This window comes from Salmo salar, unplaced genomic scaffold, assembly GCF_905237065.1.
Source record: "Salmo salar unplaced genomic scaffold, Ssal_v3.1, whole genome shotgun sequence".
Lineage (NCBI taxonomy): Eukaryota > Metazoa > Chordata > Actinopteri > Salmoniformes > Salmonidae > Salmo > Salmo salar.
The window spans coordinates 110,001-136,806 of NW_025548708.1; the positions used below are offsets into that span (position 1 = coordinate 110,001).

Consider the following 26,806-nt stretch of genomic DNA (forward strand, 5'->3'; position numbering starts at 1 on the left):
GAGTGTTGATCCTTAAAGGTGTCTTAAAGGGGAGTGTTGATCCTTAAAGTGTTTTAAAGGGGAGTGTTGATCATAAAGGTGATTTAAAGGGGAGTGTTGATCCTTAAAAACCTGTTGAGGACAGATGTTCCGCTAGCGGAACGCCTGACCAATATCCAATGGTAGAGCGTGGCGCGAAATACAAATACCTCAAAAATGCTATAACTTCAATTTCTCAAACATATGACTATTTTACACCATTTGAAAGATAAGACTCTCGTTAATCCAACCACATTGTCCGATTTCAAAAAGGCTTTACAGCGAAAACAAAACATTAGATTATGTCAGGAGAGTACCCAGCCAAAAATAATCACACAGCCATTTTCCAAGCAAGCATATATGTCACAAAATCCCAAACCACAGCTAAATGCAGCACTAACCTTTGATGATCTTCATCAGATGACACTCCTAGGACATTATGTTATACAATACATGCATGTTTTGTTCAATCAAGTTCATATTTATATCAAAAACCAGCTTTTTACATTAGCATGTGATGTTCAGAACTAGCATACCCACCGAAAACTTCCGGTGAATTTACTAAATTACTCATCATAAACGTTGACAAAATACAGAACAATTATTTTAAGAATTATAGATACAGAACTCCTTTATGCAATCGCTATGTCAGATTTTAAAATAGCTTTTCGGCAAAAGCACATTTTGCAATATTCTGAGTACATAGCTCAGCCATCACAGGCTAGCTATTCAGACACCCGCCAACTTCGGGGCTCACTAAACTCTGAATTACTATTAGAAAAATTGTATTACCTTTGCTGTTCTTCGTCAGAATGCACTCCCAGGACTTCTACTTCAACAACAAATGTTGTTTTGGTTCCAAATAATCCATAGTTATATCCAAATACCTCCGTTTTGTTCGATGCGTTCGGGTCACTATCCAAAGTGTGACTCGCGAGCGCATTTCGTGACAAAAAATTCAAAATGTTCCATTACCGTACTTAGAAGCATGTCAAACGCTGTTTAAAATCAATTTTTATGCAATTTTTCTCGTAAAATAGCGATAATATTCCAACCGGACAATGTTGTATTCATTCAAAGACGAAAAGAAAAAATGGCGAGGTCTTGTGAATGCGCATCTCCAGTCTCTCTGTCACCAGGCAGTCCACTGACAAACTGTGCTGCTGTTATCTGCCCAGAGACGGGAGACGCGTCAATCCGGTTTCTGGAGGCTTTAGAGAGCCAATGGAAGCCTTAGAAAGTGTCAAGTAACAGGTCAGATACTGTAATTTCGATAGAGATGCAACAGAAGGACTACAAATTGTCAGACAGGCCACTTCCTGCTTGGAATCTTCTCAGGTTTTTGCCTGCCATATTGCCTGCCATAGTTCTGTTATACTCACAGACACCATTCAAACAGTTTTAGAAACTTTAGAGTGTTTTCTATCCAAATCTACTAATTATATACTAGTTTCTGGGCAAGAGTAGTAACCAGATTAAATCGGGTACATTTTTTATCCGGCCGTGAAAATACTGCCCCCTATCCACAACAGGTTTTAAAGTGTTTTAAAGGGGAGTGTTGATCATAAAGGTGATTTAAAGGGGAGTGTTGATCCTTAAAGTGTTTTAAAGGGGAGTGTTGATCATAAAGGTGATTTAAAGGGGAGTGCTGATCTTTAAAGTGTTTTAAAGGGGAGTGTTGATCCTTAAAGGCATAACATACAGCACTAATTCTGTGGGGACAGTTACTGTAGGATGATGACACACACATGCACCACACACTGGGGACAGTATATGATGACACACACACACTGGGGACAGTATATGATGACACACACACACACACACTGGGGACAGTATATGATGACACACACACACACACACACACTGGGGACAGTATATGATGACACACACACACACACACACACACTGGGGACAGTATATGATGACACACACACACACACACACTGGGGACAGTATATGATGACACACACACACACTGGGGACAGTATATGATGACACACACAAACACTGGGGACAGTATATGATGACACACACACACACACACACACACACTGGGGACAGTATATGATGACACACACACACACTGGGGACAGTATATGATGACACACACACACACTGGGGACAGTATATGATGACACACACACACACACACACACACACTGGGGACAGTATATGATGACACACACACACACACACACACACACACTGGGGACAGTATATGATGACACACACACACACACACACTGGGGACAGTATATGATGACACACACACACACACACACACACACACACACACACACACACACACACACACACACACACACACACACACACACACACACTGGGGACAGTATATGATGACACACACACACACTGGGGACAGAATATGATGACACACACACACACTGGGGACAGTATATGATGACACACACACACACACACACACACACACACACTGGGGACAGTATATGATGACACACACACACACTGGGGACAGAATATGATGACACACACACACACTGGGGACAGTATATGATGACACACACACACACACACACACACACACTGGGGACAGTATATGATGACACACACACACACTGGGGACAGAATATGATGACACACACACACACTGGGGACAGAATATGATGACACACACACACACTGGGGACAGTATATGATGACACACACACACACTGGGGACAGTATATGATGACTCCCCATGTAAAGAGAGATCTCAGTCTTAGTTAAATATCCCTATAAAACAGGTTTCCCCAACTGGCATCCCGCTGGTGGATCTAGTTGATTATCCTGCTGTAGAATCACTCATCCTTATAGTCTGCACACACCTGTGTGTGTGTGTGTACGCATCAGACAGACATAATGAACCCTTCAGAGAGACATTTTATTTAACTAGGCAAGGCAGTTAAGAACAAATTCTAATTTACAATGACGGCCTACCAGGGAACAGTGGGTTAACTGCTCTGTTCAGGGGCAGAACGACAGATTTGTACCTTATCAGCTCGGGGATCCGATCCATCAATCTTTCGGTTACTAGTCCAACGCTCTAACCACTAGGCTACCTGCCTCCTCTATCCACTAGGCTACCTGCCTCCTCTAACCACTAGGCTAGCTGCCTCCTCTAACCACTAGGCTACCTGCCCCTCTAACCACTAGGCTAGCCTCCTCTAACCACTAGGCTAGCTGCCTCCTCTAACCACTAGGCTAGCTGCCTCCTCTAACCACTAGGCTACCTGCCTCCCCTCTAACCACTAGGCTACCTGCCTCCTCTAACCACTAGGCTAGCTGCCTCCTCTAACCACTAGGCTAGCTGCCTCCTCTAACCACTAGGCTAGCTGCCTCCTCTTACCACCAGGCTACCTGCCCTCTCTAACCACTAGGCTACCTGCCTCCTCTAACCACTAGGCTAGCTGCCTCCTCTAACCACTAGGCTAGCTGCCTCCTCTAACCACTAGGCTACCTGCCTCCTCTAACCACTAGGCTACCTGCCTCCTCTAACCACTAGGCTAGCTGCCTCCTCTAACCACTAGGCTACCTGCCTCCTCTAACCACTAGGCTACCTGCCTCCTCTAACCGCTAGGCTAGCTGCCTCCTCTAACCACTAGGCTACCTGCCCTCTCTAACCACTAGGCTACCTGCCTCCTCTAACCACTAGGCTACCTACCTCCTCTAACCACTAGACTAGCTGCCTCCTCTAACCACTAGTCTACCTGCCTCCTCTAACCACTAGGCTACCTGCCTCCTCTAACCACTAGGCTACCTGCCTCCCCTCTAACCACTAGGCTACCTGCCTCCCCTCTAACCACTAGGCTACCTGCCCTCTCTAACCACTAGGCTACCTGCCCTCTCTAACCACTAGGCTAGCTGCCTCCTCTAACCACTAGGCTACCTGCCCTCTCTAACCACTAGGCTACCTGCCTCCTCTAACCACTAGGCTAGCTGCCTCCTCTAACCACTAGGCTAGCTGCCTCCTTTAACCACTAGGCTACCTGCCTCCTCTGACCACTAGGCTACCTGCCTCCTCTAACCACTAGGCTAGCTGCCTCCTCAAACCACTAGGCTAGCTGCCTCCTCTAACCACTAGGCTACCTGCCCCTCTAACCACTAGGCTAGCCTCCTCTAACCACTAGGCTACCTGCCTCCTCTAACCACTAGGCTAGCTGCCTCCTCTAACCACTAGGCTACCTGCCTCCTCTAACCACTAGGCTAGCTGCCTCCTCTAACCACTAGGCTAGCTGCCTCCTCTAACCACTAGGCTAGCTGCCTCCTCTAACCACTAGGCTAGCTGCCGCCCCATAATGAACCCATCAGACACAACAGGAGAAGCAGACTCCCACTAAGGACAGGACTTGCTAGTGGACACATTTGAAAAGGAGAGTTTTCAACCCTCCATACTGCTGCCCTATATTGACCTGGGCCAATAGGAGCATGAAGCCCTTGTCTCTGTGCCAGTCACAACAAGGTTGAGATATGTTTTTGTTTTCTCTGGTTGTCGTGTATCGTTAGTGTTTATCCGTCTACAATCCGCTACAGATGTCTCTTCAGGGATTGATCTGCTTTTCTGTGATTGGGTGGGAGATGGAATAAGTTAATTAGTGTGTATAATTACATTTAGCTTGAATTGCTCTGGGATATAGTCTATACAATGATACTGAGTGTTTCCTCTCATCACATCTCTCTCTCTCCCGCTCTCTCTCCCTCTCCCACTGTGTTCTCTCTCTCACTGTGTTCTCTCTCTCGCTGTGTTCTCTCTATCTCTCTCTCTCCCTCTCTCTCTCTCTCTCGCTGTGTTCTCTCTCTCTCTCTCTCGCTGTGTTCTCTCCCTCCCTCTCTCTCTCGCTGTGTTCTCTCTCTCGCTGTGTTCTCTATCTCTCTCTCTCCCTCTCTCTCTCTCTCTCGCTGTGTTCTCTCCCTCCCTCTCTCTCTCGCTGTGTTCTCTCTCTCGCTGTGTTCTCTATCTCTCTCTCTCCCTCTCCCTCTCTCTCTCGCTGTGTTCTCTCTCTCGCTGTGTTCTCTATCTCTCTCTCTCCTCTCTCTCTCTCTCTCTCTTGCTGTGTTCTCTCTCTCTCTCTCTCTCTCTATCGCTGTGTTCTCTCCCTCCCTCTCTCTCTCTCTGTTGCTGTGTTCTCTCTCTCTCTCTCTCTCTCTCTCTCTCTCTCTCTCTGTTGCTGTGTTCTCTCTCTCTCTCTCTCTCTCTCTCTCTCTCTCTCTCTCTGTCTCTCTCTCTCTCGCTGTTCTCTCTCTCTCTCTCTCTCTCTCTGTTGCTGTGTTCTCTCTCTCTCTCTCTCTCTCTCTCTCTCTCTCTCTGTCTCTCTCTCTCTCGCTGTTCTCTCTCTCTCTCTCTCTCTCTCTCTCTCTGTCTCTCTCTCTCTCGCTGTTCTCTCTCTCTCTCTCTCTCTCTCTGTCTCTCTCTCTCTCGCTGTTCTCTCTCTCTCAGTCTCGCTCTCTCTAGTTCTCTTTATCTATAGGACAGTTTGCCTACAGCGATGCGTTTTAGGATCTACAGTATCTCTGTCCCTGTCTCTCTATCCCTCCATCCCTCCCCTCCCCCTCTCTCTCCTCCCTCCCTCCCTCCCTCCCTCCCTCCCTCCACTACCCCTCTCTCTCCTCCCTCCCTCCCTCCCTCCATCCCTCCCCCTACCTCTCTCTCCTCCCTCCCTCCATCTCTCCCCCTACCTCTCTCTCCTCCCTCCCTCCATCCCTCCCCCTACCTCTCTCTCTCTTCCTCCCTCCCTCCCTCCCTCCTCCTCCCTCCTCCCTCCTCCCTCCCTCCCTCCCCTACCCCTCTCTCTCTCCTCCCTCCCTCCCTCTCTCTCTCTCCTCCCTCCCTCCCCTCCCCTCTCTCTCCTCCCTCCCCTCTCTCCTCCCTCCTCCTCCCTCCCCTCCCTCTCTCTCTCCTCCCTCCCTCCCTCCCTCTCTCTCCTCCTCCTCCCTCCTCCCTCCCTCCCTCTCTCTCTCCTCCCTCCCTCCCTCCCCCTCCCCTCTCTCTCCTCCCTCCCCTCTCTCTCCTCCTCCCTCCCTCCCCTCCCCTCTCTCTCTTCCCTCCCTCCCTCCCTCTCTCTCCTCCCTCCCTCACCCTCCCCCTCCCCTCCCCCTCTCTCTCCTCTCTCTCTTCCCTCCCTCCCCTCCCCTCTCTCTCCTCTCTCTCCTCCCTCCATCTGTTAATGCTGTTCTGTAACTAACAGGACATGTTGTGAAGTGAAACTACTAAATAATGTATCAGGTCCTTCCCATTGACTCTGAATGACAGCTATTACAGACCACACAGTCACACCTTCCCATTGACTCTGAATAACAGCTATTACAGACCACACAGTCACACCTTCCCATTGACTCTGAATGACAGCTATTACAGACCACACAGTCACACCTTCCCATTGACTCTGAATGACAGCTATTACAGACCACACAGTCACACCATCCCATTGACTCTGAATAACAGCTATTACAGACCACACAGTCACACCTTCCCATTGACTCTGAATAACAGCTATTACAGACCACACAGTCACACCTTCCCATTGACTCTGAATAACAGCTATTACAGACCACACAGTCACACCTTCCCATTGACTCTGAATGACAGCTATTACAGACCACACAGTCACACCTTCCCATTGACTCTGAATGACAGCTATTACAGACCACACAGTCCACCTTCCCATTGACTCTGAATAACAGCTATTACAGACCACACAGTCACACCTTCCCATTGACTCTGAATAACAGCTATTACAGACCACACAGTCACACCTTCCCATTGACTCTGAATGACAGCTATTACAGACCACACAGTCACACCTTCCCATTGACTCTGAATAACAGCTATTACAGACCACACAGTCCACCTTCCCATTGACTCTGAATGACAGCTATTACAGACCACACAGTCACACCTTCCCATTGACTCTGAATGACAGCTATTACAGACCACACAGTCACACCTTCCCATTGACTCTGAATAACAGCTATTACAGACCACACAGTCCACCTTCCCATTGACTCTGAATGACAGCTATTACAGACCACACAGTCACACCTTCCCATTGACTCTGAATGACAGCTATTACAGACCACACAGTCCACCTTCCCATTGACTCTGAATAACAGCTATTACAGACCACACAGTCACACCTTCCCATTGACTCTGAATAACAGCTATTACAGACCACACAGTCACACCTTCCCATTGACTCTGAATAACAGCTATTACAGACCACACAGTCACACCTTCCCATTGACTCTGAATAACAGCTATTACAGACCACACAGTCACACCTTCCCATTGACTCTGAATAACAGCTATTACAGACCACACAGTCACACCTTCCCATTGACTCTGAATAACAGCTATTACAGACCACACAGTCACACCTTCCCACTGACTCTGAATGACAGCTATTACAGACCACACAGTCACACCTTCCCATTGTCCCCAAGCTGACCCACCTTCACATTGTCCCCAAGCTGACCCACCTTCCCATTGTCCCCAAGCTGACCCACCTTCCCATTGTCCCCAAGCTGACCCACCTTCCCATTGTCCCCAAGCTGACCCACCTTCCCATTGTCCCCAAGCTGACCCACCTTCCCATTGACCCCAAGCTGACCCACCTTCCCATTGTCCTCAAGCTGACCCACTGACCCATTGTCCCCAAGCTGACCCACCTTCCCATTGTCCCCAAGCTGACCCACCTTCCCATTGTCCCCAAGCTGACCCACCTTCCCATTGACCCCAAGCTGACCCACCTTCCCATTGTCCCCAAGCTGACCCACCTTCCCATTGTCCCCAAGCTGACCCACCTTCCCATTGACCCCAAGCTGACCCACCTTCCCATTGTCCCCAAGCTGACCCACCTTCCCATTGTCCCCAAGCTGACCCACCTTCCCATTGACCCCAAGCTGACCCACCTTCCCATTGTCCCCAAGCTGACCCACCTTCCCATTGTCCCCAAGCTGACCCACCTTCCCATTGTCCCTAAGCTGACCCACCTTCCCATTGACCCCAAGCTGACCCACCTTCCCATTGTCCCCAAGCTGACCCACCTTCCCATTGTCCCCAAGCTGACCCACCTTCCCATTGACCCCAAGCTGACCCACCTTCCCATTGTCCCCAAGCTGACCCACCTTCCCATTGTCCCCAAGCTGACCCACCTTCCCATTGACCCCAAGCTGACCCACCTTCCCATTGTCCCCAAGCTGACCCACCTTCCCATTGTCCTTTGTTTCTAAGTGATGCTCAGTGTTGTGTTGGACCTGGAGATGTGTGTAATGCCTCTGTTAATTCAGGAGGCTAACAGAGACATTATTGACGTACTGAAGAGCTGAATTCAAACCCAATAACACGCTGTATGTCCCTGGGATCACCGCTAGACTACAGAAACCCTTAAACCCTCTGGAATCCAGTTTAGTGAAGACCTAGTGGTTAGAGCGTTGGACTAGTAACCGAAAGGTTGCTGGATCGAATCCCTGAGCTGATAAGGTACAAATCTGTCGTTCTGCCCCTGAACAAGGCAGTTAACCCACTGTTCCTAGGCCGTCATTGAAAATAAGAATTTGTTGTTAGCTGCCTTGCCTAGTTAAATAAAGGGTATACATAGGGAGTTAGGGAGAACTAGGTTATCCCAAAGCAATTGTTTTTGGACCCAACCAAGTGGAAAATCCAGAGAGGGGTGTTCCTGTGTTGGCTGTGTAGCTCAGATAGAGATGAGAGGTCTTATCCTCCTCCCCTGAGTTGTTAATCAGTTGGTCTCTCCCTCACCCATGGCTTGTTGAGGATCAGGGATTAGGATATGCACTGCACACACGCACACACACACACACACACGCACACACGCACACACGCACACACGCACGCACACACGCACGCACGCACGCACGCACGTACGTGTGTGGACACATCTCTCTCTCTCTCCCTTTCTCTCCTCTCCTCTCTCACTCTCCGTCTCTCTCCCTTTCTCTCCTCTACTCTCTCTCTCTCCCTTTCTCTCCTCTCTCTCCCTTTCTCTCCTCTCCTCTCTCACTCTCTCTCCCTTTCTCTCCTCTACTCTCTCTCTCCCTTTCTCTCCTCTACTCTCTCTCTCTCCCTTTCTCTCCTCTCCTCTCTCACTCTCTGTCTCTCTCTCTCCCTTTCTCTCCTCTCCTCTCTCTCTCTCCCTTTCTCTCCTCTACTCTCTCTCTCTCCCTTTCTCTCCTCTCTCTCCCTTTCTCTCATCTCTCTGTCTCTCTCTCTCCCTTTCTCTCCTCTCCTCTCTCACTCTCTGTCTCTCTCTCTCTCCCTTTCTCTCCTCTCCTCTCTCTCTCTCCCTTTCTCTCCCTCTACTCTCTCTCTCTCCCTTTCTCTCCTCTCTCTCCCTTTCTCTCATCTCTCTGTCTCTCTCTCTCCCTTTCTCTCCTCTCCTCTCTCACTCTCTGTCTCTCTCTCTCTCTCTCTCCCTTTCTCTCCTCTCCTCTCTCTCTCTCCCTTTCTCTCCCTCTACTCTCTCTCTCTCCCTTTCTCTCCTCTCTCTCCCTTTCTCTCATCTCTCTGTCTCTCTCTCCCTTTCTCTCCTCTCCTCTCTCACTCTCTGTCTCTCTCTCTCCCTTTCTCTCCTCTCCTCTCTCACTCTCTGTCTCTCTCTCTCTCTCTCTCCCTTTCTCTCATCTCTCTCTCTCTCTCTCTCCCTTTCTCTCCTCTCCCTCTCTCTCTCCCTTTCTCTCCTCTCTCTATTCAATTCAATTCAATTCAATTGACTTTATTGACATGGCAAGTTCATTATTACTTACATTGTCAAAGTGTACATATAGAAAAATAAAATATATATATTTATATATAAATAAATGTTGGGACCAACAACAATAATAATAGTAGTAGTGGACATGGGATTACCATTAACAACAACTACAACAACAATATTAATCAGAACAACAATACATTAAAGCAACGGTAGTAGACCAGTGTCAACATGACTGAGAAGACACATGACCTGGTATGAAAGACTAAACTAAACAAGATGGGAAATATTATCCACATTACATTGCACTTTTCACTGGCTGTCCCTCAGGTTGTGGCAGGAGGACACATATTTGGCTTTTCACCCAATAAATATTTGATTTTTTTATAGTTTCAAATTCTTTGTATTGAATGATAATTTTGGGAAATAAATATTCTCTTAGGTCTGAGTATTTGTCACAGTGTAATAGGAAATACAGCTCTGTCTCTACCTCTCCCCTGGAGCAGAGTGAGCACAGCCTGTCCTCTCTGGGCAGCCAGGTTTGTCTGTGACGACCGGTCTCTATAGCCAGCCTGTCCTCTCTGGGCAGCCAGGTTTGTCTGTGACGACCAGTCTCTATAGCCAGCCTGTCCTCTCTGGGCAGCCAGGTTTGTCTGTGACGACCAGTCTCTATAGCCAGACTGTCCTCTCTGGGCAGCCAGGTTTGTCTGTGACGACCAGTCTCTATAGCCAGCCTGTCCTCTCTGGGCAGCCAGGTTTGTCTGTGACGACCGGTCTCTATAGCCAGACTGTCCTCTCTGGGCAGCCAGGTTTGTCTGTGACGACCGGTCTCTATAGCCAGACTGTCCTCTCTGGACAGCCAGGTTTGTCTGTGACGACCAGTCTCTATAGCCAGACTGTCCTCTCTGGGCAGCCAGGTTTGTCTGTGACGACCGGTCTCTATAGCCAGCCTGTCCTCTCTGGGCAGCCAGGTTTGTCTGTGACGACCGGTCTCTATAGCCAGCCTGTGCTCACTGGACAGCCAGGTTTGTCTGTGACGACCAGTCTCTATAGCCAGACTGTCCTCTCTGGGCAGCCAGGTTTGTCTGTGACGACCAGTCTCTATAGCCAGACTATCCTCTCTGGGCAGCCAGGTTTGTCTGTGACGACCGGTCTCTATAGCCAGACTGTCCTCTCTGGGCAGCCAGGTTTGTCTGTGACGACCGGTCTCTTTAGCCAGCCTGTCCTCTCTGGGCAGCCAGGTTTGTCTGTGACGACCAGTCTCTATAGCCAGCCTGTCCTCTCTGGGCAGCCAGGTTTGTCTGTGACGACCAGTCTCTATAGCCAGACTGTCCTCTCTGGGCAGCCAGGTTTGTCTGTGACGACCAGTCTCTATAGCCAGACTGTCCTCTCTGGGCAGCCAGGTTTGTCTGTGACGACCGGTCTCTTTAGCCAGCCTGTCCTCTCTGGGCAGCCAGGTTTGTCTGTGACGACCAGTCTCTATAGCCAGACTGTCCTCTCTGAGTCTGTACCTAGTTAATGTTTTCCTCAGTTTTCTATCAGTCACAGTGGTCAGATAGTCTGCCACCATGTACTGTCTGTTTAGAGACAAATAGCATTGAAGTTTACTTAGATTTTGTTGTGGTGTCTTTCCAATAGGTGATATATTTTACTTTTTGTTTTGTGATGTTTTGGTTCTGTCAGATTTTCTGAGTACTCTCTCTCTTTCTCCCTTTCTCTCCTCTACTCTCTCTCTCTCTTTCTCCCTTTCTCTCCTCTACTCTCTGTCTCTCTCTCTCTCTCTCTCTCTCTCTTTCTCCCTTTCTCTCCTCTACTCTCTTCTCTCTGTCTCTCTCTCTCTCTTCTCTCTTTCTCCCTTTCTCTCCTCTACTCTCCGTCTCTCTCTCTCTCTCTCTCTCTCCCTTTCTCTCCTCTACTCTCTGTCTCTCTCTCTCTCTCTCTCTCTCTCTTTCTCCCTTTCTCTCCTCTACTCTCTGTCTCTCTCTCTCTCTCTCTCTCTCTCTCTCTTTCTCCCTTTCTCTCCTCTACTCTCTGTCTCTCTCTCTCTCTCTCTCTCTCTTCTTCTCTCTCCTTTCTCTCCTCTACTCTGTCTCTCTCTCTCTCTCTCTCTCTTTCCTTTCCTCTACTCTCTTCTCTCTCTCTCTCTCTCTCTTTCTCCCTTTCTCTCCCCTACTCTCTGTCTCTCTCTCTCTCTCTCTCTCTCTCTCTTTCTCCCTTTCTCTCCTCTACTCTCTGTCTCTCTCTCTCTGTCTCTCTCTCTCTCTCTCTTTCTCCCTTTCTCTCCTCTACTCTCTGTCTCTCTCTCTCTCTGTCTCTCTCTCTCTCTCTTTCTCCCTTTCTCTCCTCTACTCTCTCTTTCTCCCTTTCTCTCCTCTACTCTCTCTCTCTCTCTCTCTCTGTCTTTCTGTCGCTCCCTTTCTCTCCTCTCTCTACTCCCTGTCTCTGTCTCTCTCTCTCTCTCTCCCTTTCTCTCCTCTATCTACTCTTCTGTCTCTCTCTCCCTTCTCTCCTCTCTCTCTCTCTCTCTCTCTCTCTCTCTCTCTCTGTCTCTCTCTCTCTCCCTTTCTCTCTCTCTCTCTCCCTGTCTCTCTCTGTCTCTCTCTCTCTCTCTCTCCCTTTCTCTTCTTCTCTCTACTCTTCTCTCGCTCTCTCGTCTCTCTCTCTTTCTCTCCTCTCTTTACTCTCTGTCTCTGTCTCATATCAGACATTGATAAACTCTCATATCTGTTGGGTAAATACCGTATCAGATTAGTGACCTGTTGCCATGAGAGAAATGCAGCCAGTAGAACACCAACAACATTGTAAATACTCCCAATATTAATCTGTTTATTCCTCTTCCCCTACTATTCCTACTACCACTATGGACACACTGTACCTAGCTGACTATATAACAATATTAATCTGTTTATTCCTCTTCCCCTACTATTCCTACTACCACTATGGACGCCTTGCTAAAACACTGTACCTAGCTGACTATATAACAATATTAATCTGTTTATTCCTCTTCCCCTACTATTCCTACTACCACTATGGACACATTGTACCTAGCTGACTATATAACAATATTAATCTGTTTATTCCTCTTCCCCTACTATTCCTACTACCACTATGGAAACACTGTACCTAGCTGACTATATAACAATATTAATCTGTTTATTCCTCTTCCCCTACTATTCCTACTACCACTATGGAAACACTGTACCTAGCTGACTATATAACAATATTAATCTGTTTATTCCTCTTCCCCTACTATTCCTACTACCACTATGGACGCCTTGCTAAAAACACTGTACCTAGCTGACTATATAACAATATTAATCTGTTTATTCCTCTTCCCCTACTATTCCTACTACCACTATGGACGCCTTGCTAAAACACTGTACCTAGCTGACTATATAACAATATTAATCTGTTTATTCCTCTTCCCCTACTATTCCTACTACCACTATGGACGCCTTGCTAAAACACTGTACCTAGCTGACTATATAACAATATTAATCTGTTTATTCCTCTTCCCCTACTATTCCTACTACCACTATGGACGCCTTGCTAAAACACTGTACCTAGCTGACTATATAACAATATTAATCTGTTTATTCCTCTTCCCCTACTATTCCTACTACCACTATGGACGCCTTGCTAAAACACTGTACCTAGCTGACTATATAACAATATTAATCTGTTTATTCCTCTTCCCCTACTATTCCTACTACCACTATGGACACATTGTACCTAGCTGACTATATAACAATATTAATCTGTTTATTCCTCTTCCCCTACTATTCCTACTACCACTATGGACACACTGTACCTAGCTGACTATATAACAATATTAATCTGTTTATTCCTCTTCCCCTACTATTCCTACTACCACTATGGACGCCTTGCTAAAACACTGTACCTAGCTGACTATATAACAATATTAATCTGTTTATTCCTCTTCCCCTACTATTCCTACTACCACTATGGACGCCTTGCTAAAACACTGTACCTAGCTGACTATATAACAATATTAATCTGTTTATTCCTCTTCCCCTACTATTCCTACTACCACTATGGACGCCTTGCTAAAACACTGTACCTAGCTGACTATATAACAATATTAATCTGTTTATTCCTCTTCCCCTACTATTCCTACTACCACTATGGACGCCTTGCTAAAACACTGTACCTAGCTGACTATATAACAATATTAATCTGTTTATTCCTCTTCCGCTACTATTCCTACTACCACTATGGAAACACTGTACCTAGCTGACTATATAACAATATTAATCTGTTTATTCCTCTTCCCCTACTATTCCTACTACCACTATGGACGCCTTGCTAAAACACTGTACCTAGCTGACTATATAACAATATTAATCTGTTTATTCCTCTTCCCCTACTATTCCTACTACCACTATGGACGCCTTGCTAAAACACTGTACCTAGCTGACTATATAACAATATTAATCTGTTTATTCCTCTTCCCCTACTATTCCTACTACCACTATGGACGCCTTGCTAAAACACTGTACCTAGCTGACTATATAACAATATTAATCTGTTTATTCCTCTTCCCCTACTATTCCTACTACCACTATGGACGCCTTGCTAAAACACTGTACCTAGCTGACTATATAACAATATTAATCTGTTTATTCCTCTTCCCCTACTATTCCTACTACCACTATGGACACATTGTACCTAGCTGACTATATAACAATATTAATCTGTTTATTCCTCTTCCCCTACTATTCCTACTACCACTATGGACGCCTTGCTAAAACACTGTACCTAGCTGACTATATAACAATATTAATCTGTTTATTCCTCTTCCCCTACTATTCCTACTACCACTATGGAAACACTGTACCTAGCTGACTATATAACAATATTAATCTGTTTATTCCTCTTCCCCTACTATTCCTACTACCACTATGGACACATTGTACCTAGCTGACTATATAACAATATGTATCTGTTTATTCCTCTTCCCCTACTATTCCTACTACCACTATGGACACATTGTACCTAGCTGACTATATAACAATATTAATCTGTTTATTCCTCTTCCCCTACTATTCCTACTACCACTATGGAAACACTGTACCTAGCTGACTATATAACAATATTAATCTGTTTATTCCTCTTCCCCTACTATTCCTACTACCACTATGGAAACACTGTACCTAGCTGACTATATAACAATATTAATCTGTTTATTCCTCTTCCCCTACTATTCCTACTACCACTATGGACACACTGTACCTAGCTGACTATATAACAATATGTATCTGTTTATTCCTCTTCCCCTACTATTCCTACTACCACTATGGAAACACTGTACCTAGCTGACTATATAACAATATTAATCTGTTTATTCCTCTTCCGCTACTATTCCTACTACCACTATGGACGCCTTGCTAAAACACTGTACCTAGCTGACTATATAACAATATTAATCTGTTTATTCCTCTTCCGCTACTATTCCTACTACCACTATGGACGCCTTGCTAAAACACTGTACCTAGCTGACTATATAACAATATTAATCTGTTTATTCCTCTTCCCCTACTATTCCTACTACCACTATGGACACATTGTACCTAGCTGACTATATAACAATATGTATCTGTTTATTCCTCTTCCCCTACTATTCCTACTACCACTATGGACACACTGTACCTAGCTGACTATATAACAATATTAATCTGTTTATTCCTCTTCCCCTACTATTCCTACTACCACTATGGACGCCTTGCTAAAACACTGTACCTAGCTGACTATATAACAATATTAATCTGTTTATTCCTCTTCCGCTACTATTCCTACTACCACTATGGACGCCTTGCTAAAACACTGTACCTAGCTGACTATATAACAATATTAATCTGTTTATTCCTCTTCCCCTACTATTCCTACTACCACTATGGACACATTGTACCTAGCTGACTATATAACAATATTAATCTGTTTATTCCTCTTCCGCTACTATTCCTACTACCACTATGGACACACTGTACCTAGCTGACTATATAACAATATTAATCTGTTTATTCCTCTTCCGCTACTATTCCTACTACCACTATGGACACATTGTACCTAGCTGACTATATAACAATATTAATCTGTTTATTCCTCTTCCCCTACTATTCCTACTACCACTATGGAAACACTGTACCTAGCTGACTATATAACAATATGTATCTGTTTATTCCTCTTCCCCTACTATTCCTACTACCACTATGGACGCCTTGCTAAAACACTGTACCTAGCTGACTATATAACAATATTAATCTGTTTATTCCTCTTCCGCTACTATTCCTACTACCACTATGGACGCCTTGCTAAAACACTGTACCTAGCTGACTATATAACAATATTAATCTGTTTATTCCTCTTCCCCTACTATTCCTACTACCACTATGGAAACACTGTACCTAGCTGACTATATAACAATATGTATCTGTTTATTCCTCTTCCCCTACTATTCCTACTACCACTATGGAAACACTGTACCTAGCTGACTATATAACAATATTAATCTGTTTATTCCTCTTCCCCTACTATTCCTACTACCACTATGGACGCCTTGCTAAAACACTGTACCTAGCTGACTATATAACAATATTAATCTGTTTATTCCTCTTCCCCTACTATTCCTACTACCACTATGGACACACTGTACCTAGCTGACTATATAACAATATTAATCTGTTTATTCCTCTTCCCCTACTATTCCTACTACCACTATGGACACATTGTACCTAGCTGACTATATAACAATATTAATCTGTTTATTCCTCTTCCCCTACTATTCCTACTACCACTATGGACACACTGTACCTAGCTGACTATATAACAATATTAATCTGTTTATTCCTCTTCCCCTACTATTCCTACTACCACTATGGAAACACTGTACCTAGCTGACTATATAACAATATTAATCTGTTTATTCCTCTTCCCCTACTATTCCTACTACCACTATGGAAACACTGTACCTAGCTGACTATATAACAATATTAATCTGTTTATTCCTCTTCCCCTACTATTCCTACTACCACTATGGACGCCTTGCTAAAACACTGTACCTAGCTGACTATATAACAATATTAATCTGTTTATTCCTCTTCCGCTACTATTCCTACTACCACTATGGACGCCTTGCTAAAACACTGTACCTAGCTGACTATATAACAATATTAATCTGTTTATTCCTCTTCCCCTACTATTCCTACTACCACTATGGACGCCTTGCTAAAACACTGTACCTAGCTGACTATATAACAATATTAATCTGTTTATTCCTCTTCCCCTACTATTCCTACTACCACTATGGACGCCTTGCTAAAACACTGTACCTAGCTGACTATATAACAATATTAATCTGTTTATTCCTCTTCCCTACTATTCCTACTACCACTATGGAAACACTGTACCTAGCTGACTATATAACAATATGTATCTGTTTATTCCTCTTCCCCTACTATTCCTACTACCACTATGGACGCCTTGCTAAAACACTGTACCTAGCTGACTATATAACAATATTAATCTGTTTATTCCTCTTCCCCTACTATTCCTACTACCACTATGGACGCCTTGCTAAAACACTGTACCTAGCTGACTATATAACAATATTAATCTGTTTATTCCTCTTCCGCTACTATTCCTACTACCACTATGGACGCCTTGCTAAAACACTGTACCTAGCTGACTATATAACAATATTAACACTTCAATTCTAATAGGGAGGGACTGAGAGACTGAAAAACAGCTTCTTTCTCAAGGCCATCAGACTGTTAAACAGCCATCACTAACACAGAGAGGCTGCTGCCAACATACAGACTTAAAATCATTGGCCACTTTAATACATGGATCACTAGTCACTTTAATAATGTTTACATACCCTACATTACTCATCTCATATGTATATACTGTATTCTATACCATCTATTGCATCTTGCCTATGCAGCACGGCCATTGCTTATCCATATAGTTATATGTACATATTCTCATTCACCCCTTTACTTAGATTTGTGTGTATTAGGTAGTTGTTGTGGAATTGTTAGATATTGCTGCACGGTCGGAACTAGAAGCACAAGCATTTCACTATACTCACAATAATATCTGCTAACCATGTGTATGTGACCAATAACATAGAGACAGAGAGAGACTGAATGGACAGACAGAGAGAGAGAGAGAGAGAGAGAGACAGAGAGAGAGAGAGAGAGAGAGAGACTGAATGGACAGACAGAGAGAGAGACAGAGAGAGAGAGAGAGAGAGAGAGAGAGACAGAGCAAGAGAGAGAGACAGAGAGAGAGAGCGACTGAATGGACAGACAGAGAGAGAGAGAGAGAGACAGAGAGAGAGAGAGAGAGAGACTGAATGGACAGACAGAGAGAGAGCGAGAGACAGAGAGAGAGAGAGAGAGAGAGACTGAATGGACAGACAGAGAGACAGAGAGAGACTGAATGGACAGACAGAGAGAGAGAGAGAGAGAGAGAGAGAGAGAGAGCGAGAGAGAGAGACTGAATGGACAGACAGAGAGAGAGAGAGAGAGAGAGAGAGAGAGAGAGAGAGAGAGACTGAATGGACAGACAGAGAGACAGAGAGAGACTGAATGGACAGACAGAGAGAGAGAGAGAAAAGGAAACCTCCTGGACTGTGTGTATCCCTGGCAACACACCACACACACACACACACACACACAGACACACACACACACTCACACACTCACACACTCACACACACACACACACACACACACACACACACACACACACACACACACACACACACACACACACACACACACACACACACACACAGGACTCACCCAAATGCTTCCGACGGTGTGTGTGTGTGTGTGTGTGTGTGTGTGTGTGTGTGTGTGTGTGTGTGTGTGTGTGTGTGTGTGTGTGTGTGTGTGTGAGTCCTGTGTGTGTTTTCTGTGATGCAGCAAAGACACAGAACAGGGAAACATCCTTTATATTCTCCATTGAAAAATGGAACAATGATGTTCTTGCTGTATAACCTACCTCTATGGCGCTGGCCAGCTTGGCACACACACACACTGAGAGGGCCTCTGGCTGTGTGTGTTTGTGTGTGTGTCGTTAATGAGGTGAGGACAGATGCACTGCAGGAGTGAGAACCCAGCAAACCAACATTGATTCTGTGAAAGTTCCCAGAACATTTGTTGCGGCAAATGTTCTCATGACACACAACAACAACAACAACAACAACAACAACAAACTGCCCAGTTGTGCTGATGATTGATGAAAATTCTCCTGATGTTGCAAGAACGTTGCTATTCCGTTTTGTTGTGTCAGTTATGTTCTTAAAAAACCATGTCTGGTACTTTGTTCTATTACCTCACGTTGGGGAAATGTTCTGTGGTGGTTGTTAAAAGGGCGAGTCAATGTTAGGAGAACATTCCAAGGATATTTCATAAAAAATAAAAAATAAAAATCTGAAGGAAAAAACTAAAAATTGTAATGTTTTTGGGACGTTATCAAAGTAATTTTAGATAAAACCCTAACTAGAACTTAATGGGAATCTAATGTTCTGGGAATGTTCCCTAGTTTGCTGGGAAGGGTCCTGCAGGCAGACTGATGGAGCCATTTGAAGTGTGTGTATGTGTGTGTGTGTGTGGGGGGGAGCAAGTAGACTGACTTCACATTCTCTCTCTGTCTCTCTGGTTAATTAGTAATGGAATCGTGAATCTGATTTGAACCTGAGAAATATGGTAAATAAATAAATGTAATGTTTATAATTTCTCTCTCTGTCCAGGTTGTGAGGGCTCTTTCTTGTCTTCCTATTGGCCAGTGAGGCTGTGAGGTCACGGCATGTGGATTACTACGTATCCCATGATGCTATCTGCCAGGCCGGGCTACTTCCTGCTGCTGCTCAGCTTCCTGCTCCTCGCCGACGCAGACTGTGAGTTGATATACGGACACACATACACTATTGTAGTACAGCTTCAAGCTCCTGAGTGAGTGATGCTGAATGGATATGATTACCCCCTTGGCCAACCCCCTCTATCTCTCTCTGTCTCTCTCTCTTGCTGTCTCTCTCTGTCTCTCTCTCTCTCTGTCTCTCTCTCTCTCTTGCTGTCTCTCTCTGTCTCTCTCTCTCGCTGTCTCTCTCTCTCGCTGTCTCTCTCTGTCTCTCTCTCGCTGTCTCTCTCTGTCTCTCTCTCTCTGTCTCTCTCTCTCTCGCTGTCTCTCTCTGTCTCTCTCTCGCTGTCTCTCTCTGTCTCTCTCTCGCTGTCTCTCTCTGTCTCTCTCTCTCTCTCTCTCTGTCTCTCTCTCTCTCGCTGTCTCTCTCTCTGTCTCTCTGTCTCTCTCGCTCTCTCTCTGTCTCTCTCGCTCTGTCTCTCTCTCTCTCTGTCTCCCTCTGTCTCTCTCTCTCTGTCTCCCTCTGTCTCTCTCTATCTCTCTTCTGATGATGGAGGTCACAAGGCAAAGTATGAGCGAAAGAGGGAGAGGGAAGGAGAGGAAGGGAAGGGAGATGAGAAAGAGAGAGACACCAAGACTAAGAGAGAGGGAGGAGAGGAAGGGAGGAGAGCGAGCCCAGGGCTAAGAGAGGGGGAAGAGAGGATGGGAGGAGAGGGAGACACCAGGGCTAAGAGAGAGGGAGGAGAGGAAGGGAGGAGGAGGAAGGAGAGGAAGGGAGGAGAGAGACCAGGGCTAAGAGAGAGGGAAGAGAGGAAGGGAGGAGGAGGAAGGAGAGGAAGGGAGGAGAGAGAGAGACCAGGGCTAAGAGAGAGGGAGGAGAGGAAGGGATGAGGAGGAAGGAGAGGAAGGGAGGAGAGAGAGAGCCCAGGGCTAAGAGAGAGGGAGGAGAGGAAGGGAGGAGGAGGAAGGAGAGGAAGGGAGGAGAGAGAGAGACCAGGGCTAAGAGAGAGGGAAGAGAGGAAGGGAGGAGAGGGAAGGAGAGAGAGAAAATTCCCAAAGCAATGAATTTAACTGTATTGATTTTGTTATTACATTTGAGAAAAAGAACACAGCATTAGCTAAGGAAAAATGCATAGAATTGAATTGCCGGAAATTAGCTTCTCAGCTCCATGGAGAAATCACTGCCAAGATGGAGGTTGTCACACACACCACCTATGTTGATCTTGAGAGACAGACAGAGAGAGAGAGAGAGACAGAGGGAGAGAGAGAGACAGAGACAGAGAGAGACAGAGAGAGAGAGAGAGAGAGAGAGAGAGAGAGAGACAGAGAGAGAGAGAGAGAGAGAGAGAGAGAGAGAGAGAGAGAGAGAGAGAGAGAGAGAGACAGACAGACAGACAGACAGACAGACAGACAGACAGACAGACAGACAGACAGACAGACAGACAGACAGACAGACAGACAGACAGACAGACAGACAGACAGACAGACAGACAGGGACAGACAGACAGACAGTCAGACAGACAGTGACAGACAGACAGACAGACAGAGAGGGTAACAGGGTTGACTTGTTATTCTAGTCTGTCTGTCTCTGGGTAACAGGGGTTGACTTGTTATTCTAGTCTGTCTGTCTGTCTGGGTAACAGGGTTGGCTTGTTATTCTAGTCTGTCTGTCTGTCTGTCTCTGGGTAACAGGGTTGACTTGTTATTCTAGTCTGTCTGTCTCTGGGTAACAGGGTTGACTTGTTATTCTAGTCTGTCTGTCTCTGGGTAACAGGGTTGACTTGTTATTCTAGTCTGTCTGTCTCTGGGTAACAGAGTTGACTTGTTATTCTAGTCTGTCTGTCTGTCTGTGGGTAACAGGGTTGGCTTGTTATTCTAGTCTGTCTGTCTCTGGGTAACAGAGTTGACTTGTTATTCTAGTCTGTCTGTCTCTGGGTAACAGGGTTGACTTGTTATTCTAGTCTGTCTGTCTCTGGGTAACAGGGTTGACTTGTTATTCTAGTCTGTCTGTCTCTGGGTAACAGAGTTGACTTGTTATTCTAGTCTGTCTGTCTGTCTCTGGGTAACAGAGTTGACTTGTTATTCTAGTCTGTCTGTCTGTCTCTGGGTAACAGAGTTGACTTGTTATTCTAGTCTGTCTGTCTGTCTGTGGGTAACAGGGTTGGCTTGTTATTCTAGTCTGTCTGTCTGTCTCTGGGTAACAGGGTTGACTTGTTATTCTAGTCTGTCTGTCTCTGGGTAACAGGGTTGACTTGTTATTCTAGTGCTGTCTGTCTGTCTCTGGGTAACAGGGTTGACTTGTTATTCTAGGTCTGTCTGTCTCTGGGTAACAGGGTTGACTTGTTATTCTAGTCTGTCTGTCTGTCTCTGGGTAACAGAGTTGACTTGTTATTCTAGTCTGTCTGTCTGTCTGTCTCTGGGTAACAGGGTTGACTTGTTATTCTAGTCTGTCTGTCTGTCTCTGGGTAACAGAGTTGACTTGTTATTCTAGTCTGTCTGTCTGTGGGTAACAGGGTTGACTTGTTATTCTACGTCTGTCTGTCTCTGGGTAACAGGGGTTGACTTGTTATTCTAGTCTGTCTGTCTCTGGGTAACAGGGTTGACTTGTTATTCTAGTGTCTGTCTGTCTGTCTCTGGGTAACAGGGTTGACTTGTTATTCTAGTCTGTCTGTCTGTCTCTGGGTAACAGGGTTGACTTGTTATTCTAGGTCTGTCTGTCTCTGGGTAACAGGGTTGACTTGTTATTCTAGTCTGTCTGTCTGTCTGTCTCTGGGTAACAGAGTTGACTTGTTATTCTAGTCTGTCTGTCTGTCTCTGGGTAACAGGGTTGACTTGTTATTCTAGTCTGTCTGTCTGTCGGTAACAGAGTTGACTTGTTATTCTAGTCTGTCTGTCTGTGGGTAACAGGGTTGACTTGTTATTCTAGTCTGTCTGTCTGTCTCTGGGTAACAGGGTTGGCTTGTTATTCTAGTCTGTCTGTCTGTGGGTAACAGGGTTGACTTGTTATTCTAGTCTGTCTGTCTCTGGGTAACAGGGTTGACTTGTTATTCTAGTCTGTCTGTCTCTGGGTAACAGAGTTGACTTGTTATTCTAGTCAGTCTGTCTCTGGGTAACAGGGTTGACTTGTTATTCTAGCTGTCTGTCTGTCTGTCTCTGGGTAACAGGGTTGACTTGTTATTCTAGTCTGTCTGTCTCTGGGTAACAGGGTTGACTTGTTATTCTAGTCTGTCTGTCTGTCTCTGGGTAACAGGGTTGACTTGTTATTCTAGTCTGTCTGTCTGTCTGTCTCTGGGTAACAGGGTTGACTTGTTATTCTAGTCTGTCTGTCTGTCTCTGGGTAACAGAGTTGACTTGTTATTCTAGTCTGTCTGTCTGTGGGTAACAGGGTTGACTTGTTATTCTAGTCTGTCTGTCTCTGGGTAACAGGGTTGACTTGTTATTCTAGTCTGTCTGTCTCTGGGTAACAGGGTTGACTTGTTATTCTAGTCTGTCTGTCTCTGGGTAACAGGGTTGACTTGTTATTCTAGTCTGTCTGTCTGTCTCTGGGTAACAGGGTTGACTTGTTATTCTAGTCTGTCTGTCTGTCTCTGGGTAACAGAGTTGACTTGTTATTCTAGTCTGTCTGTCTGTCTGTGGGTAACAGGGTTGACTTGTTATTCTAGTCTGTCTGTCTCTGGGTAACAGGGTTGACTTGTTATTCTAGTCTGTCTGTCTGTCTCTGGGTAACAGAGTTGACTTGTTATTCTAGTCTGTCTGTCTGTCTCTGGGTAACAGGGTTGACTTGTTATTCTAGTCTGTCTGTCTCTGGGTAACAGGGTTGACTTGTTATTCTAGTCTGTCTGTCTGTCTGTGGGTAACAGAGTTGACTTGTTATTCTAGTCTGTCTGTCTCTGGGTAACAGAGTTGACTTGTTATTCTAGTCTGTCTGTCTGTCTGTCTCTGGGTAACAGAGTTGACTTGTTATTCTAGTCTGCCTGTCTGTCTCTGGGTAACAGGGTTGACTTGTTATTCTAGTCTGTCTGTCTCTGGGTAACAGGGTTGACTTGTTATTCTAGTCTGTCTGTCTCTGGGTAACAGGGTTGGCTTGTTATTCTAGTCTGTCTGTCTGTCTCTGGGTAACAGGGTTGTCTTGTTATTCTAGTCTGTCTGTCTCTGGGTAACAGGGTTGACTTGTTATTCTAGTCTGTCTGTCTGTCTGTGGGTAACAGAGTTGACTTGTTATTCTAGTCTGTCTGTCTCTGGGTAACAGGGTTGACTTGTTATTCTAGTCTGTCTGTCTCTGGGTAACAGAGTTGACTTGTTATTCTAGTCTGTCTGTCTGTCTGTCTCTGGGTAACAGGGTTGACTTGTTATTCTAGTCTGTCTGTCTGTCTGTCTCTGGGTAACAGGGTTGACTTGTTATTCTAGTCTGTCTGTCTCTGGGTAACAGAGTTGACTTGTTATTCTAGGTCTGTCTGTCTGTCTCTGGGTAACAGGGTTGACTTGTTATTCTAGTCTGTCTGTCTGTCTGTCTCTGGGTAACAGGGTTGACTTGTTATTCTAGTCTGTCTGTCTGTTGGGTAACAGAGTTGACTTGTTATTCTAGTCTGTCTGTCTGTGGGTAACAGAGTTGACTTGTTATTCTAGGTCTGTCTGTCTCTGGGTAACAGGGTTGACTTGTTATTCTAGTCTGTCTGTCTCTGGGTAACAGGGTTGACTTGTTATTCTAGTCTGTCTGTCTGTCTGTGGGTAACAGAGTTGACTTGTTATTCTAGTCTGTCTGTCTGTCTGTGGGTAACAGGGTTGACTTGTTATTCTAGTCTGTCTGTCTCTGGGTAACAGGGTTGACTTGTTATTCTGTCTGTCTGTCTCTGGGTAACAGAGTTGACTTGTTATTCTAGTCTGTCTGTCTCTGGGTAACAGAGTTGACTTGTTATTCTGTCTGTCTGTCTCTGGGTAACAGGGTTGACTTGTTATTCTCGACACGCTCTCAGTTTTTCACCACAAAACACCAGAAAAGAGTTAAAAAGAGTAGAACCAGCTCATCTGCTTTAACGCTGCGATGATTTGACTATTAGATGTAAAAATGTATTTGGAAAAATAATGTTTTTAAAGGAATATTTTCATCATATTAAAAAGGAGAGTTCAGTTCACGTAAACAGGGTTGACCTTAATAAAAATGAGCACAGATGTAAATAAGTCAGTAATCTCATCATCTTCAGAAAGGACTTTTTGTGAAAGTAACAAGATAACTAGGGATTTACAGTGATGGAGGAAGACTTGGCAGACCTTTTTCTTTGGGGGGGTTTAAGTGGGTTCAAATCTTCATAGAAACACACAGAGGCACAATGTCACTTTATTCATATTACAAATATTTATTGAATTTTCTATGTGGTCTCTTTCAAAGGGCACTTCATTTAATCTAACAGGCTTTTAAATGCCATCCTGGAGCACCATTTCTACTTAACCATATCAAAGGGAAGAGAAAGGTCATCATTTGGTGGTAAGGACCCATCTAATAGTACATCTGATAGAGCATATTGAACTGAAAGGACACATTATATCTAACGAGTCTTAATGACACCTTTTATAAAGCTTCGTAAGGCTTACGTATATTATCTCGGCTAACCGGTGCCCCCGCACAAAACAGAGATTCACACCCCTTTACTTTTTCCACATTTTGTTGTCTATTTATTATAATTCACATTTCCTGTTGCTGCAGGATTATTTTCCTGCTGTGGGATGAAGGGTCAGAGTCATAAGGGCATTTGTTTTGATCATGTGACCTGATAAGGAACAACTCTGGGTGATTCAAATCTCATCTGTAGGATAAGCAAAGAGCTGGTCTCATGACATGTAATCACACACACCCATACACACGCATACACACACACACACACACACACACACACACACACACACACACACACACACACACACACACACACACACACACACACACACACACACACACACACACACACACACACAGTGTAATCTGAGGATTGCATGTAATCAAAACGCTGTATGTTGATCTCGGTGTGCCTCTCCTGTCGTCACGGTCACTTCTCACACATCTGCCATCATAATACATCATCAAATCAAATGTTATTTGTCACATTTTTTTACCTTTATTTTACTAGGCAGGTCAGTTAACAACAAATTCTTATTTTCAATGACGGCCTAGGAACAGTGGGTTAACTGCCTTGTTCAGGGGCAGAACGACAGATTTGTACCTTGTCAGTTCGGGGATTCGATCTTGCAACCTTTCGGTTACTAGTCCAACGTTCTAACCACTAGGCAGCCTGCCGCCCCGGCGCCGAATACAACAGGTGTAGACCTTACAGTGAAATACTTACTTACAAGCCCTTAATCAACCATGTAGTTCAAGAAATAGAGTTAAGTACATATTTACCAAATAAACTAAAGTTAAACATTTAATAAAAATAGCACAATAAAATAACAATACTGAGGCTATAAACAGGGGCTACCTAGTGTGGGTGTACAGGTTAGAGGTCATTTGTACATGTAGGTAGGGGTAAAGTGACTATGCATAGATAATAAACAGGAAGTAGCAGCAGTGTGAATGTACATGTAAGTAGGGGTGAAGGGACTATGCATAGATAATAAACAGGAAGTAGCAGCAGTGTAAATGTACATGTAGGTAGGGGTAAAGTGACTGTGCATAGATAATAAACAGGAAGTAGCAGCAGTGTAAATGTACATGTAGGTAGAGGTGAAGGGACTATGCATAGATAATAAACAGTGAGTAGCAGCAGTGTAAATGTACATGTAGGTAGGGGTGAAGGGACTATGCATAGATAATAAACAGGAAGTAGCAGCAGTGTAAATGTACATGTAGGTAGGGGTGAAGGGACTATGCATAGATAATAAACAGGAAGTAGCAGCAGTGTAAATGTACATGTAGGTAGGGGTGTAGTGACTATGCATAGATAATAAACAGGAAGTAGCAGCAGTGTAAATGTACATGTAGGTAGGGGTGAAGGGACTATGCATAGATAATAAACAGGAAGTAGCAGCAGTGTAAATGTACATGTAGGTAGGGGTGAAGGGACTATGCATAGATAATAAACAGGAAGTAGCAGCAGTGTAAATGTACATGTAGGTAGGGGTGAAGGGACTATGCATAGATAATAAACAGGAAGTAGCAGCAGTGTAAATGTACATGT

At 44.9% G+C, this 26,806-nt stretch overlaps 1 protein-coding gene across 1 annotated transcript in view; it reads left to right on the plus strand.

Annotated features, from left to right (window-relative positions):
• The window catches only part of LOC123733230 (receptor-type tyrosine-protein phosphatase delta), a gene marked incomplete at its 3' end in the record, with an annotated part of 84,468 nt that overhangs the window by 28,121 nt on the left and 29,541 nt on the right, over positions 1–26,806 (plus strand). Inside the window, exon 2 of the mRNA XM_045712671.1 lies at positions 19,531–19,677. Coding sequence (XP_045568627.1) covers positions 19,587–19,677 — 91 coding nt within the window. The remainder of the gene's footprint in view (positions 1–19,530; positions 19,678–26,806) is intronic.